The 14,039-nt window shown below is 40.9% G+C and overlaps 2 protein-coding genes across 11 annotated transcripts in view; one reads left to right on the forward strand and one right to left on the reverse strand.

Annotated features, from left to right (window-relative positions):
• Nucleotides 1-1,428: 1,428 nt before the first annotated feature.
• cd8a (CD8a molecule) lies at nucleotides 1,429-3,573 on the forward strand. Its single transcript, XM_070902785.1, has 6 exons — nucleotides 1,429-1,523; nucleotides 1,651-1,980; nucleotides 2,056-2,142; nucleotides 2,232-2,339; nucleotides 2,562-2,601; nucleotides 3,505-3,573. Exons 1-6 carry the CDS (start codon nucleotides 1,475-1,477, stop codon nucleotides 3,554-3,556), a joined length of 666 nt encoding a protein of 221 aa, XP_070758886.1. The 5' UTR covers nucleotides 1,429-1,474; the 3' UTR covers nucleotides 3,557-3,573.
• A 688-nt stretch (nucleotides 3,574-4,261) lies between these two features.
• Nucleotides 4,262-14,039, reverse strand: part of cast (calpastatin) — a 34,971-nt gene continuing 25,193 nt past the window's right edge. For 7 of the 10 annotated variants that reach the window (XM_070902095.1, XM_070902099.1, XM_070902096.1 and 4 more), the window contains 26 exons: nucleotides 13,575-13,661; nucleotides 13,285-13,356; nucleotides 13,100-13,189; nucleotides 12,881-12,967; nucleotides 12,636-12,740; nucleotides 12,319-12,435; nucleotides 12,088-12,195; nucleotides 11,846-11,905; nucleotides 10,506-10,595; nucleotides 10,278-10,382; nucleotides 10,033-10,149; nucleotides 9,825-9,917; nucleotides 9,161-9,274; nucleotides 8,887-8,970; nucleotides 8,555-8,659; nucleotides 8,288-8,404; nucleotides 8,059-8,172; nucleotides 7,859-7,966; nucleotides 7,661-7,765; nucleotides 7,463-7,555; nucleotides 7,314-7,358; nucleotides 7,017-7,151; nucleotides 6,551-6,637; nucleotides 6,218-6,247; nucleotides 5,891-5,997; nucleotides 4,262-5,777 (listed from right to left, as the gene is read on the reverse strand). In XM_070902095.1, coding sequence (XP_070758196.1) covers nucleotides 5,899-5,997; nucleotides 6,218-6,247; nucleotides 6,551-6,637; nucleotides 7,017-7,151; nucleotides 7,314-7,358; nucleotides 7,463-7,555; nucleotides 7,661-7,765; nucleotides 7,859-7,966; nucleotides 8,059-8,172; nucleotides 8,288-8,404; nucleotides 8,555-8,659; nucleotides 8,887-8,970; nucleotides 9,161-9,274; nucleotides 9,825-9,917; nucleotides 10,033-10,149; nucleotides 10,278-10,382; nucleotides 10,506-10,595; nucleotides 11,846-11,905; nucleotides 12,088-12,195; nucleotides 12,319-12,435; nucleotides 12,636-12,740; nucleotides 12,881-12,967; nucleotides 13,100-13,189; nucleotides 13,285-13,356; nucleotides 13,575-13,661 — 2,367 coding nt within the window. In that variant the 3' untranslated portion in view covers nucleotides 4,262-5,777; nucleotides 5,891-5,898. The remainder of the gene's footprint in view (nucleotides 5,778-5,890; nucleotides 5,998-6,217; nucleotides 6,248-6,550; nucleotides 6,638-7,016; nucleotides 7,152-7,313; nucleotides 7,359-7,462; nucleotides 7,556-7,660; nucleotides 7,766-7,858; nucleotides 7,967-8,058; nucleotides 8,173-8,287; nucleotides 8,405-8,554; nucleotides 8,660-8,886; nucleotides 8,971-9,160; nucleotides 9,275-9,824; nucleotides 9,918-10,032; nucleotides 10,150-10,277; nucleotides 10,383-10,505; nucleotides 10,596-11,845; nucleotides 11,906-12,087; nucleotides 12,196-12,318; nucleotides 12,436-12,635; nucleotides 12,741-12,880; nucleotides 12,968-13,099; nucleotides 13,190-13,284; nucleotides 13,357-13,574; nucleotides 13,662-14,039) is intronic. The other 3 variants (XM_070902091.1, XM_070902092.1, XM_070902093.1) reach the window with 3 other exon arrangements.

The raw sequence follows: 14,039 nt of genomic DNA on the forward strand, positions 1-14,039 counted from the left end.
ATCAATGACAGAACTGTAAATCCTGCTTTTGCTGCCATCTAGCGGTTTAAAATGTCACGTCGCTGCAGTGATATAACATGATAACGCTATGTTACATGGGGTGACGGGTGGGGTTAGCCGTGCAACACAGATACATAGCATGCCATTTGAGGTGCTAGGCTCTTAACTATTTACTACTTCACACACTCGCACCGTCTGTAAGCTTGTCACAAACTGGCCCAGGGAAAGTGAAAGCAAGTCAGACATGAATAAAGGTTCAAAATGAAATGTGTTACCAACTTAATAGAATAATATGTGAAAAAGGATCAGCTAGGTGGAGAAAAGAGGGAGGTTAAAAACCACTTAAAGCTACTCAGGTGTAGATCATTTCCAGATGTCCGACCCCACTCTGCCTTTTGTCTTCTGCAGACAGAATATGAGTATATCAGTATTGAAGCCCTGAGAGGCAAGTGAGAAAAATACAAATTCTGGAGATCCATTTTCTAAGTCCGATCTAAATAGTTTTCTCTCGTGTGTTTTTGACTTAGGAACAGATCAAAATAAAATGAAGGAACTTTTCCCGGCAAAAACTTATTTTTCACCTGTTCTTAAGTCATAAACACACGAGAGAAAACAATTTAGTTCAGACTTAGAAAATGGATCTCCAGAATTTGTATTTTTCTCACTTGCCTCTCAGGGCTTCCGTAGATCAGTGCACATAGTTTAGGACACATTTCATTTACAATTAATTTTTATATTCCTTTACTAGTATTGCTTTTGTGTAATATTGCTTGTACTGGTCAGATTGAAACCAGGGACGTTGAACTTAAGCGGTATGAGTCAACGTGACGCCTTTTAACTCTGTTAAGATCCATTAAGTTTGAAGCCACAAGAAGTAATTCCACCAGGAAGATTTTTTTGGAATTCCAAAGGATGTTATCAATCGGTTTAAAGCTCCTCCAGTCAAAGTAAAAGGTCAAAGTCAACTCCAGAGCAGAGGCCCTGCAGCTGGCAGGAATTCTTGCTCGAGGGCACATCAGCTGGGCAGATTTTGGCCTGCATTGGCTATAAACACCAAATTCGTACTTCTTGAAATTCACCATTTAATTCGTGCAGAAACAACATACAAAGTAGGCTGCCACTTAATATCATGTGCTCTGCGTGCAGTTTTTACACTTCCTGCCCCGTCCTTGTCAGCCTACATACTGTGCGCTGCTGCTGCTGCTGCTGCTGCGTTTCTGTGTCAGGGTCTCATGGATGAAGTTGATGCTTCAAACCAGAGGCAGAGGGTGTGAAGTGCAGATCGGTGGGCTCCACTTCAAACAACTTTGCAGACCACGACCTCGCTGCAGGAGGTCTCTGCAGCAACTCGGCTGAACAGAGAAGAAGGTTACAGGTGGGGCGTGGTTTGGTACTTCACTGAATTATTTCCTAGCAGGCTCCAACAAACACCACAGTGACGCGTTCAGCAGCTATTGTTGCCTACGTGATTAAAATGGACCAAAAGTGGATTCAGATTCTGGCGATTCTGGTGTTTTATCAAAGTAAGTTAACTTAAATGTTACTGATAAGTCTGCTCACTAGTGTGTGGCGACTTTAAACTGTTCTCTGGTCTGTTTCTTTTGCTTTTGGGTGGTGAATGACATGCTCCCACTTTATCACATCTTTTAGACATTACATCGGGAGCTGTTGAAGAGAAAACCTTAAAGGAGGGCGACCTGTTTGAAATCAATTGTAATCCCGGTGAGTTGGGGACCATGATCGTCTGGTTTCGAATGCTGGACAAATCCGGGATGGAATTCATTGCATCTTGCGCCATGACGGGCAAGATGAAGACATCCACACCCTCCTTTACCTCCATCTTCAGGGATACAAAGTTTCAACAGCATGTCCTGATACTGAAGTCATTCAACAAAACCCGCGACAGCGGCGTTTACAGCTGTGCATCCCTTTACAAAGGAAATGAACTGATATTCGGCAAACTAACCAGGCTTGTCGGAGGTGAGCTTCGCTTTATAAGTTTGGTCTAAAGATGATCTGGATGCTTTTCAGTCACATCTCTCCTCTCTTTTTAAGAAAAAGCTGAAGTCGCACCGCTGGCCACCACCCCCAAACAAAATCTATGCACAACTGTCCCTCCATGTGTTTGTAACAACAAGCCAGGTAAATGTTCCAAATCAGTCCTTCATCATATTGACATTCATGATGCTGTGAGGAGAAACAGGTGGTACATGAACACATGCTTTTTTCAGGGGCAACTAGTCCTTCCACGTCTTGTACTCTGATCATACTGGGCCCACTGGCCGGCGCCTGTGGCCTCCTCGTTCTGCTCCTCATCATCACCATCCTGTACTGCAACAGTAAGTCCCTCTGAGCGCTTGAACCTCAAAGAACAGCCTTCATGTAGACAGTTACAGGCCATTTTGTTGTGTGACGCTTAATGTGCAGTCAATAAAATGTATGCTTGGGAAAGCTCAAGATTGTAATTTTAAATTCTGCAATTTTTACCAGAAATGTACAGTCTGTTATTTCTGTTCTTCTTGATTTAATCTTGGATGATTTCGCTTTTTGATTTGCTGTAGAAATAAGGACACGGAGATGCCCACACCATTACAAAAGAAAGTAAGTTATTTTTATTTTAATCTAATAATGTTTTTCCTTTTAGGGCCCTAGCCAGGATTTTACAAATACTGAGGTCATTAGTCCAAGTCCCCCCGCCAGACACCTTCCCCATTTTTATGTATTGAGTTGGCTGTTCAATGATATTTTCTGCAAGTTTTAATTAAGTAAAACAGTTCTTTCAAGACAATTACTCTGAAAATCAATACGTTGTTGCTTTACTTATGTTGTCTTTCACCTAGCCTACTTGTATGTACATTATAGTTAAATGTTTATTTTTATCTTTGTTAAGCTTTGTTGCCCTTGTTTGTAGCTGAATGTCTGTTTCCACCAGAGTCATAGTCCTGGTTTGTGTGCACAAATAAAGCTTAACTTAAAACTTAACTAACTGAACTCTAACTCAAATTACTGCCAGAGCTTTGTCTCTATTTTCCCTGTAATTAGTACCAAACTACATAGTTCTTTCCAGAGCTCTTTATAGAAAATTGTTAGGAAATTACAGGTCGGTTATGTATTACAGTTTTATTTCTAAATGCTGCTTCAGAGCCTTTTATACACTGGCAGGGATGCAACATTGGTGGAGAAATACAGAGTTCTTTATTTATTAAATGTAGTTTCACTTGTGCTGTAAAAGCTGTCAAATTTAGACATATTGAGTCTAAAAACACAATCAGCCTGTTAAATTCTCACCATGTATTTAGTTTTTAAATGTAGAATTAAATACCTCCCAGATGGCTAAAACCCACAAATTCCCAGAGAAAATGCAGAAAAATTAGTTTTCTTTTAAATTCCATTGTGACCACAGAAATGAGTCACTGAAAAGCAATTTTTTTATTATTATTATTATTATTATTATGTATTATTATTATTATTATTCATAATAAATACCTTGTTTATCTCATATAGGCCGCGGTCAACAGCTCCAGGAACACAAATGAAGACCAACAGACACGTTTAATCTACATGGTGCACTGACATTTCTTTACACTGCAAGTATAGTACAGTGTTGTGTTCTTATTTACAGTTTAATGACATTCATATAAAAAGTGTTTAAAGTGGTTCAAGGATTCACAGAAAACACATAAAATGTGTGTTTATCAATCCCCATAGATAATATCCATGATAATAATAGAAACCACTGAAGTCCTGAGAATATTACAATTCAGCACTCTAATTCATGTTCATTTTCCTATTGACATGTTTGCAAAAATTGTAAATAATTCATATTGATTTTGTAGACTTCATTTTCATTAACAGTCTTTACTTTTGACAGCCAATTTAAACTGTTAACTCTTTTTTGCACATTTGTTTTCCTTAATTACCATACTGTCCTTTAGTTTTGTGATTTAAACAAGAACTTAAGTTGCCTTTAGCCATGATAAAAAATGATTTGCTCTGATAATATAATATATAAGATAACTTGAAATGTTGAAAAATTTAGAATTTTGTATTTAGATTTAGATTAATAATTAGATTTCTTTTTTTTATTTCTCCATATTAGCATTTCTCGTAATTAAAATTTCTATGGTTTTAAAGTAATGAGGAACACATTTGAAACATAATTTTTGTGGTGTAAAATTAAATGTACAGTATTTTAGAATGAGTCTGAATCTTTGTAACTTGAAATATTTTTAAAATAAAATATATACCACTCAGACAAGCATTCTTTCACGGCTGCAATGAGTTGCATCTGCATTTATTTATGTTTCTTATTTTATTTCTTTCCCCCCCTACACACATCACCACTCATTTGCGTCTCCATAAGTCATTCAGGGTCTTGACACCGAAATATAAAGTTTTACATTTGTTTTGTTGTAAGCCCCCCAAGTCAAAAGGAAGTGGGCTGCAACAACTGCATGCAGAGTGAGAAACCACCAAGTCAAGAGGAGAGAAAAATGCTTTCAGAGTAGAATCTGTTCCCATTCAGTTTAACACATTTCCCTTGCACCTTGAAGAAAACTGTTTCACTTCTCCACACTCATGTTATAATTTGTTTCTCACTTTAGACACAAATTGTAGGAACCGCACTCGACATAAAGCAACTACACCGATCTAATTTTTAGATTTTTTTTATTTAATTAGTATTCCCACATCTAAAATATCACTCATATCTTTTGACTCACACCCACACAAACCTTTGACAAGAAAAAAAAAACTTGGCGATAGTATACTGATTTTTGACTTTACAGTTGAAAGCCCTTTCTAAATGATACAGTGTTGTCATATATAGAGCAAAAATCTTTTTCTTTTTTTTTTTTTTTCTTTTTTTTTACAGTATACAAACAAGGTCAGTTTACAAAGGTTGTAAACCACCTCAGTTCACTAAGTGCACTTCTGGACACCAGTAATTTAGGCCAAATACATACAAAAGACCCTCCTCTTGATGGATATTTCTCTACAGAAAGTAAAAGGCATTTGCAAGAAGCTCCATCGAATACAGAATTAAGCAGAACACCTCCTGGAAATCCTCCACATATTTAATCATGTAAACTACGTGTTGTCCAAACTATAAGCAAACTAAGCTGTACACTAGTGTCTTTAATGGCATCCGACCACATCATGATAGAAAACTTGGCTTCTCTGTGTACATCAAGATTGCACAAACATCCCGTTACTATACACCCACTCCGTACTGCTCCCACACAAGCTCACAGTCGCCACGGCTCAAACCAACGTCACAACACCACCGGGCTTAGATAAGCTGTGATGTTAGCGCCATTGGAAGAAGAGAAACTGTCAGCTGAGATGTGCATGCAGGACTCTGACGAGCAATGCCTTCCTTCCCTGAGCGTGCTCAACACACCAACCAGCAAAACTAAAGATTTTCACTTGTCTTTAAACCCTCTCTTTCCCCACAGTTTCCCTAATTTCTTTGTCTGTTCATCACTCACTCTTTCATCCTCCATCTTGTTTTAAAAAACGTCTTCCTTTTCCTTGTCTCTAAAGACAGAAAGCAAAAGCTTCTCTTCCTTAAATACATGTGAAACCGAGCAAGACAGGCGCTGCCCGCAGAGCTGCGTGTGTGTGTGTGTATGCTGAGCAAGAGTTATGGGTATGTGTAGTTTTGTCTTTCATCCAGTATACATTCTTGACGATTTAGAAAAATAGAAACATTATCCAGAGAGCAGCTCCCTCACTGATGCTTTCCTGTGGCCGGGAGGACAAACAGCGCCGGCAACCTGCAACACGTGACACATTCAGCAGTCAGTGGAAAGACGTCTACCCTCGTCACGTTAAGCATGTGACATCTTTTATCAGGTGAAATTGTGTAAAAGGGGAGAACAAGCTTTACCAAGTGGTCTAGCTCTTGCCTCCCTTCCTTGTAGATGTTGGCACAACGTCTGAGCTTAGCTGAGCTGATAGCTGGTCAGTGGCAGATGGGTCCTCTGCGTGGTGTTTCTGAAATAAAAGTCAAAGTTTATATATATATATAAAGTAAAAAGAAGAGGCAGCGCCATTGTATGCAATAATTATGCAGATTTAACATAATCATTTGGGGAAATGATCGAAGCAGAGACTGGAGAGTGTGTCGCATGCAGCTTTGTGGAAATGTTTGTTTTTACTTTGCTTTAATTATCCAACTTAATAAAGGTCTTCATGCAGCAGGCAGTTTGCTTACTTTAGACTTTGACTTTGACTTGCTCTTGCCCTGTAACAAAGTTGACACCTTGGTTAGGCCCAACAACTCCACGATGAGGAGGTGACCACAGATACAGTTAATGCTAGTAAACAACCTATAGAGGGCGCCATGTAACAATGAGAATTGTACTTCTTCAGAAACCATACATATGAATTGTTTCATTTTCAGCAAAGAACTTGGTGCATTGTTAGAAGTAAGAAGTTAGGTAAAAAGGGGCCCTGGCCTTCAGTTACTCTTTAATGTTTACTCTCTGAGTAATGCCATCTGATGGAGCAGCCTTACATCCTAACCACACAGATCTGATCAGTTTACCTTCGGCTTGTCTGTCTTAGTTTTGAGCTCTAAGGCGTCTGGGAGCAGGGTGCCGGCCAGGGAGTCTAGGACAGGGCCGGCCATTGGCTGGGAAAGAATAAAAGGAATAAATGATAAACAAACTCATCAAACATTAGCAGCTCATAATGAATTCATGCACAGTAGCCCATAGTAAACAATTCTGCATAAACAAGTGTGCTAAGGGTGCTGTTTAAAACCTGAATCAAATCCAAAGAAAGCAACATCAGAGTATGGAAACACAAATTGATTGCTTGTTTGAAGTCATCTCTGGGAAGTGCACTGCGGAAACACGCCAACAATGGGCCCCACATAGCAACATTATAGGTCTCTTTTCACAGCAGACATTTTTAACTTGCCAAAGCAGGAAAAGCACAGGTGGAACTAAAGTGATTAAGTGTGGCTCAAATGTGTTCTATAGGTTTTGCAGTTTTATTTTCTCTGCTACCTTCAGGGGGTCTGAGTCCAGCACAGGGGGCTCCAGCTTTGTTATGGCTGCAGATGAGACCGGTGCTGCAGGCTTGGGATCAGCATAGAAGTCACCAGACAGCAGGTCCAAAGCTGTTTTATCATCCATACCCTTCTACAGAAAGACAGGAAATCAAACTAGCTGCTTGTTGTAAACACACACACACACACACACATATATATATATATATATATATATATATATATATATATATATATATAATTTCACAGTGCTCGTCTGCTGTCATATACTGTGAGTACGTGTGTGTATTTTTACCTCCTTGGGTGCTGCAGCTGCTTTTGCCTTTGCTTCAGCCATTTTCTTTAAAATGAAATTAATGAACATTACACACACAGTAAAATTACTATTACTAAAATAACAGAAGGTTAAGGTTATTTGAATGTAAATGAACCATTCCAACCAACCTTAAGATCTTCCTCGGTGGGTCGATACTCTGGCGGCAGCGAGTCATCTCTCTCTCCCATCTTAATCAGCCTCTCTTCAACGACATTTTTCTCCTGGAACAACAAACATACAAACCAGAACAGCTGAAGTGACTGAGTGCTCTGAAATTGAAAACATTCTCTGCCATGCTGGCTATGCTCTTGAAACACGCCAGCTACCTTGACCATGTCTTTGACAGGAACTGGAGCGGGCTGAGGGGTGGGTGCGATGTCCTTCAATGTGTCCGACAGAGCATCCAGGGCGTTATCTGCTCCGGCTGCCAGCTGAGTGCACAAACATAAACAAAAAGATCCTGATGTAACTGCAGGGTTTTAGAGAGTCTGTGTGGCTGCAGTGAGCTGTACTTGCGTGTTTACCTGCGGGTCAGTTTCTGTGGGAACACAAGCAGCAGACTTCACCGTTGGAGCAGCAGTGGAGGCAACAAAGTCTCCCGCCAAGGCGTCCAGAGCAAAGTCTTCAGTGGGCTGAGGGAGTGACAGAACAAAGTGTATAAAATATGTCATTATCATTACTGTGCATCACAGTGTATTATTTAGGACTGCAGTAAACAGTATACCTTCGCAGGAGGAGCTGAGGGGGTGACAACAGGAGCCTGGACAGCAGGAGCTGCTGAGGAGGTCATGAAGTCTCCAGACAAAATGTCCAGAGCCTCACCAGTAGCCATGGTGGGCTGCAGGAGGAGAGAGAGTTTATGTAGTTACTGTTTATTTGCACATCTTTTGTAAGAGCTAAACACCCTTAAGTGTCATTTTAAGAGCCTTAAAGTGAATGTGTCCCGGTCTCACCTCAGGTTTAGGAGCAGGCAGTTTTTTGAGTTCCTCCTTGTTAAACCTGTAGTCTGGAGGAAGTGTGTCCTCCCTCTCTCCTACAAGCACACCCTTCTTCTTCGTGTGTTTGTCCTCCTTTGGAAAAGAAAACAGGAAACAGGCGTGGTTCTCTACATTAATTTGATATGGCTTTATTCTAATTTCCTTATATATAAAATCCATGCGTTCCACATATACGTACTGTTCAATTTCGTGTGTGTGTGTATGTGTGTGTGCTTGTCATACCGAGACGATGTCCTCAGGTCTGAGTTTGGGGGATTCAGGTTTCGGTTTGTCTTCTGCCAATGTGTCACTAAGAGCACTGAGAGCATCCAGAGATATAGAGTCACCCTGAGGAGAGGAAGTATATCATTTACCTGTAATCGTTTTAATAGTAAGCTTAGGCTAGTCCTAAAAAATAAGTGAAATAAGTAGAAAGACAATACAAGGCACGAGGGCATAAAGTAAAACCTCAAATTAGATTTTTTGGTTTTACAGTTTAAACAAAAATACAAAAAAATATACAGTAAAAATGAAGCATTTCAGAAAAAAAAGTAATTTTGTATCCTCATGATTACCTTCTCATTCTTGGGTTTTCCTTGTTGTGGTTGTGCATGGATGACATCAATTGAGCTGGGTTGCTCCAGAGGACAAACTGTTTTCTGCAGAAACACAGGGACATACAGTGGGACACGTGGACTGAGAAAAGACACAGGACAGTGGAGAGCGCAAGAACAGGCACACAGCTGAGATATTTCCAACTCAGTAAGGAGACAAACACACTATATAGAAGGACAAAATGTTTGACAGATATGCAAACACACACACATTCACACACAGCAAAAGCTTTACCTGTGGCGTCTTCTTGGTAGAAGGAGGGACAGGTGCCTGGACTCCAGAAGCTTTAGTTGGAGCCACAAAGTCTCCAGAAAGTACATCCAGAGCTGACAAATCATCTACTTTGGTCTGGAAAACAGGGACAAAAGCTTTCAGATAAAACACAGTGTTTAAACAGTCACAAATTAAAAAACATCTTGATTTAAACAAAGTCTAAGAATAGTTTGACAGTTTAGGAAATACACTTGCCGAGAGTTAGGTGAGAAGCCTGCAGACGGTAGGCTTAGCTTAGCATAAAGAGTGGAAACAGGAGGAAACAGCTAGCCTGGCTCTGTAAAACCACAATGTGTTGTTTTTACACTTTTGTTTGGGTTAAACGAACAATATATAACATGTTAATTGGTGAGCTTTAGAGGTGCTGGTAGGCAGACTTGTTTTGACCTTTGGCTAGCTGTTTCCCCGGTTCCAGTCTTTATGCTAAGCTAAGCTGCTGCTAGCATTAGCTTCATATTTACTGTACAGACATGATAGTGGTATCAATCCTCCCAAAATGTCAATTTTTTTCCCTTAATACATATGAATACTTCAACATTGAGAGGGACGTGAGAATAAGAAGACAATGATGTTTATGCTAACGCTAAAGTTTGGCCACAGGTACCAGAAACAGATCCACGTGTACCTTTGCAGGAGGAGCCTGGACAGCAGGAGCTGCTGAGGAGGTCATGAAGTCTCCAGACAAAATGTCCAGAGCCTCACCAGTGCCCATGGTGGGCTGCAGGAGGAGAGAGAGTTTATGTAGTTACTGTTTATTTGCACATCATTTGTAAGAGCTAAACACCCTTAAGTACCATTCTAAGAGCCTTAAAGTGAATGTGTCCCGCTCTCACCTCAGGTTTAGGAGCAGGCAGTTTTTTGAGTTCGTCCTTGTTAAACCTGTAGTCTGCAGGAAGTGTGTCCTCCCTCTCTCCTACAAGCACACCCTTCTTCTTTGTGTGTTTGTCCTCCTATTAAAATAACAAAAGGTGGAAATGATAATGCACCGTGAGTGTGAGTGCAACACAAATGCTGCTGCAGGAGGCTTTCTGCAATCCACAGCTGTGAGCTCTGTGCCAGTGAGTGTTTGTACTCCTACCGAGACGATGTCCTCAGGTCTGAGTTTGGGGGGTTCAGGTTTTGGTTCTGGTGCTGGCAACGTGTCGCCAAGAGCACTGAGAGCATCCAGAGACAGAGAGCCGCCCTGAGGAGAAGACAGGAAATTGTACTTAACTATTGAAAGAAAAAGTCTCTCTCTCAAAAAAAAAACGGACACAGGACAGAGAAGAAACAAGAGAGAATTAAAAAAAAATTTCCTGCATCTGACCTGATCAGTCTTGGACTTGGCAGCAGTTTTCTTGTCAGCAGGAGGAGCAGGACACACAGCCACAGGGGGAACAGCAGAGGATTCAACTTTCTACACCAGACAACAGAGAAGACATTCAACTTCATATTAATGGCCTAAAAAGTGAAGGGTTACATGCTTGAATGTGATCACGAAACATTACAAAGATGATTCAATATATAAATGCTGCTATGCTTATAAAGTATATTTTTACTGCAAGAAACATCTTTAAAATATCATAAGTAGTGTCACTTCTTGCAGTCAGCTAATGGCTCATATTGGACTGAACACTGCAGGGATGGAACCCAAAGCTACTATCTGTAGCTGAATCTGTTTATTCCACAAAAATATCTGTATTTGTACCTGTATTCAGATTTTTCCAGGAGTGGGCGGGGCCTACATCCAAAGTTAGAACATATCTAAACTGCTTTATTTTCTGGGCCAAATGTTTTTGGGATTTTTTTTACTACCAATGACGATCTCTTTACTTTTCCTCTAGCGCCATCATCAGGTCAGAATTTCAATTTGTCCAGGACTTTGGTTTATGACCAAATACCTGCACAAGGAGAGCCATCATCAGCCTCAGCTGTACTTTGTGCTTAGTGCTAATTAGCAAAGCGTGCTAACATGCTAAACTAGGATGGTCAATATGCCTAGTAAGCATTACACCTGCTAAACATCAGCATGTTAGCATTGTTATTGTGGGTACATTAGCATGCTGATGTTAGCATTTAGCTCCAAGCGCTACTGTGCCAGCTTCACAGAGCCGCTAGCATTACGGACTCTTTTGGGAAATCTGCACACTGCTTTGGTTGCTAGCAGTTCCTGTTCACAACTGGATCACTCTGATACTTTAGAAAAAGTCTGAATCTGATGATTATGACCCAAGATCTGAAATCATGAGTAACAACTCTTTCCTACGATGTCCAAATGAATTATGGACTTTTATCCTCAGAGGACATTATACATGCCACCACTGTAAAGAGTGAATTCCACTGATTGTGTGTGTATGATGTGTGTGTGTGTGTGTGTGTGTGACTGAGTTATGACGCTGAGAAGAAGTGGTGTGACGTTTGTGGCAAGTTGTGTGACAGGTCAGTAACTGCAAGAATTCAGGTTTGTATCTGTTAAGAGCACATTGTCTGTTCATATCCAAGTAATGTATTGTAATGTATTTGTTTACATCACTATAAAATGTATTGTTATCTTTTAGTGATTCAGTGACACGTGTGCACCTAGAGTAAGACAAAGCTTATCAACATTAGTGGACATTCGACCAGCCAAGAGATGCTAGCAGGGAAGGAGGCGTGAGCTTGCGGTACCTTGGCAGTAGAAGCAGAAACTCCAGCCTCCAGAGAGAAATCTGTCTCCATCTTGGCTTTCTACAACGACCAACAGAGACGACATTTGAAGCGATAACAGATACTGTATCTCTGCTTGTGTTATTCTGTGTGCTGTTAACAGCGATAAATATGTCTCTGCTATTGCACTATCCTGCATGCTGCTGTAACAATGCAAATTTCCCCGCTGAGGGATTAATAAAGGATTATATTATGCAGTGTACCTGTGCAGCTGATGAGGTGATAACAGGAGCCTGGACAGCAGGAGCTGCTGAGGAGGTCATGAAGTCTCCAGACAAAATGTCCAGAGCCTCACCAGTAGCCATGGTGGGCTGCAGAAGGAGGGGAGGAGAGAGTGTTTATGTAGTTACTGTTTATTTGCACATCATTTATAAGAGCTAAACACCCTTAAGTATCATTTTAAGAGCCTTAAAGTGAATGTGTCCCAGTCTCACCTCAGGTTTAGGAGCAGGCAGTTTTTTGAGTTCCTCCTTGTTAAACCTGTAGTCTGCAGGAAGTGTGTCCTCCCTCTCTCCTACAAGCACACCCTTCTTCTTCGTGTGTTTGTCCTCCTTTGAAAGGAAAAGAGGAAGAAATAAGACATTTTTCTGGGTGGAGATGATGAGGATGTTTTCCGCAGGACAATCATTTTCAGGTTTAGCTACATCTATTCTAAACTAGACTGTGTCTTTACTGTACTGTCCACTAGAGAGGCAACCAAAGGCTGTGAGAAAGCATGAGGACAAGACAGCGTGGCTGCTTGCGCTCCTACCGAGACGATGTCCTCAGGTCTGAGTTTGGGGGGTTCAGGTTTTGGTTCTGGTGCTGCCAACGTGTCGCCAAGAGCACTGAGAGCATCCAGAGACAGAGAGCCGCCCTGAGGAGAGGACAGGAGTGGATGTTAATAATCCATCGGTCTGATCCGTCACATATTGTTTAACTACAGAAAGTAAAAAGAAGAGAGGGTAGGACAGGGACACGGGTACAAAGTATTTTGTCCACTCCTGTAAATCTCACGTTGTCAGTCTTGGGCTTGGTGTCCATCTTAGCCTTTTTGTCAGCAGGAGGAGCAGGACACACGGCCACAAGAGGAACTGCTTTCTGCTACAGCCAACACAGACAACATTCAACTTTTTAAACTTTTTTTAAGTAGTTAAACATTTCTCTTAGTAGAATGAACTATCGTCATCTGAAAATTACCCATAATTCTGTGAATTATATGAGTTCTTGCTGTACCGTGGCAGGAGCAGAGGATAGTCCAGCTGCCAGAGAGAAATCATCCATCTTGGCTTTCTTGTCAGCAGGAGGAACCCCTGCAGGAGATTTCTGCAACAGAGACACGACATTAGACAATAAAATTCTTCCTCAGGCCGATGCTACAATGACAATGACACTGCAGAGACTTGAAGGTTTTACTTTACCTTTACAGGAGGTGGTGCAAAGTTAGCAGGGCCAGCAGATGAGGCACTGACGATATCGCCATGGTCCTTTTTCTAGATATTTCATATAGAAAAATACAAGATGGGAATTTGTTAGACTACTAAAAAAAGCACAAAGCTATGCCTTCAATTTCATACAGTGTACATTCAGGGCTGATACTGTCTACAAGACAAGTGGAATTTTAAGTATGGACTTTTGTCAAGAGGGTACATGGGGTGTAAAGGTGGAGGATGGACTAGCATCTGAGTGCTACATGCTTGATGACTCTGACCTCTTGCTTCATGGGTGCAGCTGGATCAGTAGAAGTCATGAAACCAGCTGTAAGAGAATCCAGGGCCTCGTCTGTGCTCAGCGGTTTCTGAGACGAAGAACACAGCATGCATCACCACCGGATGACATCACAATATGTAGACATGATCAGACTTTTTAAAACCAATGACCTGATTAATCTAGGAGGAATTACTCCACAATATGTTCCACCTCCACTAGAGGGCATGTCCGACCAAGTGAAAGACAAAGAAAAGGGCAAAATAATGCAAACCAGACTGCATATACCAGCAGTGAAGGAAAAGTACAGACACACCCGTCACATTCCATGGAGACAAAAAAAGATTAAAATGAACTATCTTAAAAGACACATTTGGCACATAAAACGTTCATTTAGCTAAAATATGATTAAAAAAATCTAAAAACACAAAACTCACACTGGAGGAAAGTATCTAGGTGGAAACAGATC

This window comes from Enoplosus armatus, chromosome 3, assembly GCF_043641665.1.
Source record: "Enoplosus armatus isolate fEnoArm2 chromosome 3, fEnoArm2.hap1, whole genome shotgun sequence".
Taxonomy (NCBI): Eukaryota; Metazoa; Chordata; class Actinopteri; order Centrarchiformes; family Enoplosidae; genus Enoplosus; species Enoplosus armatus.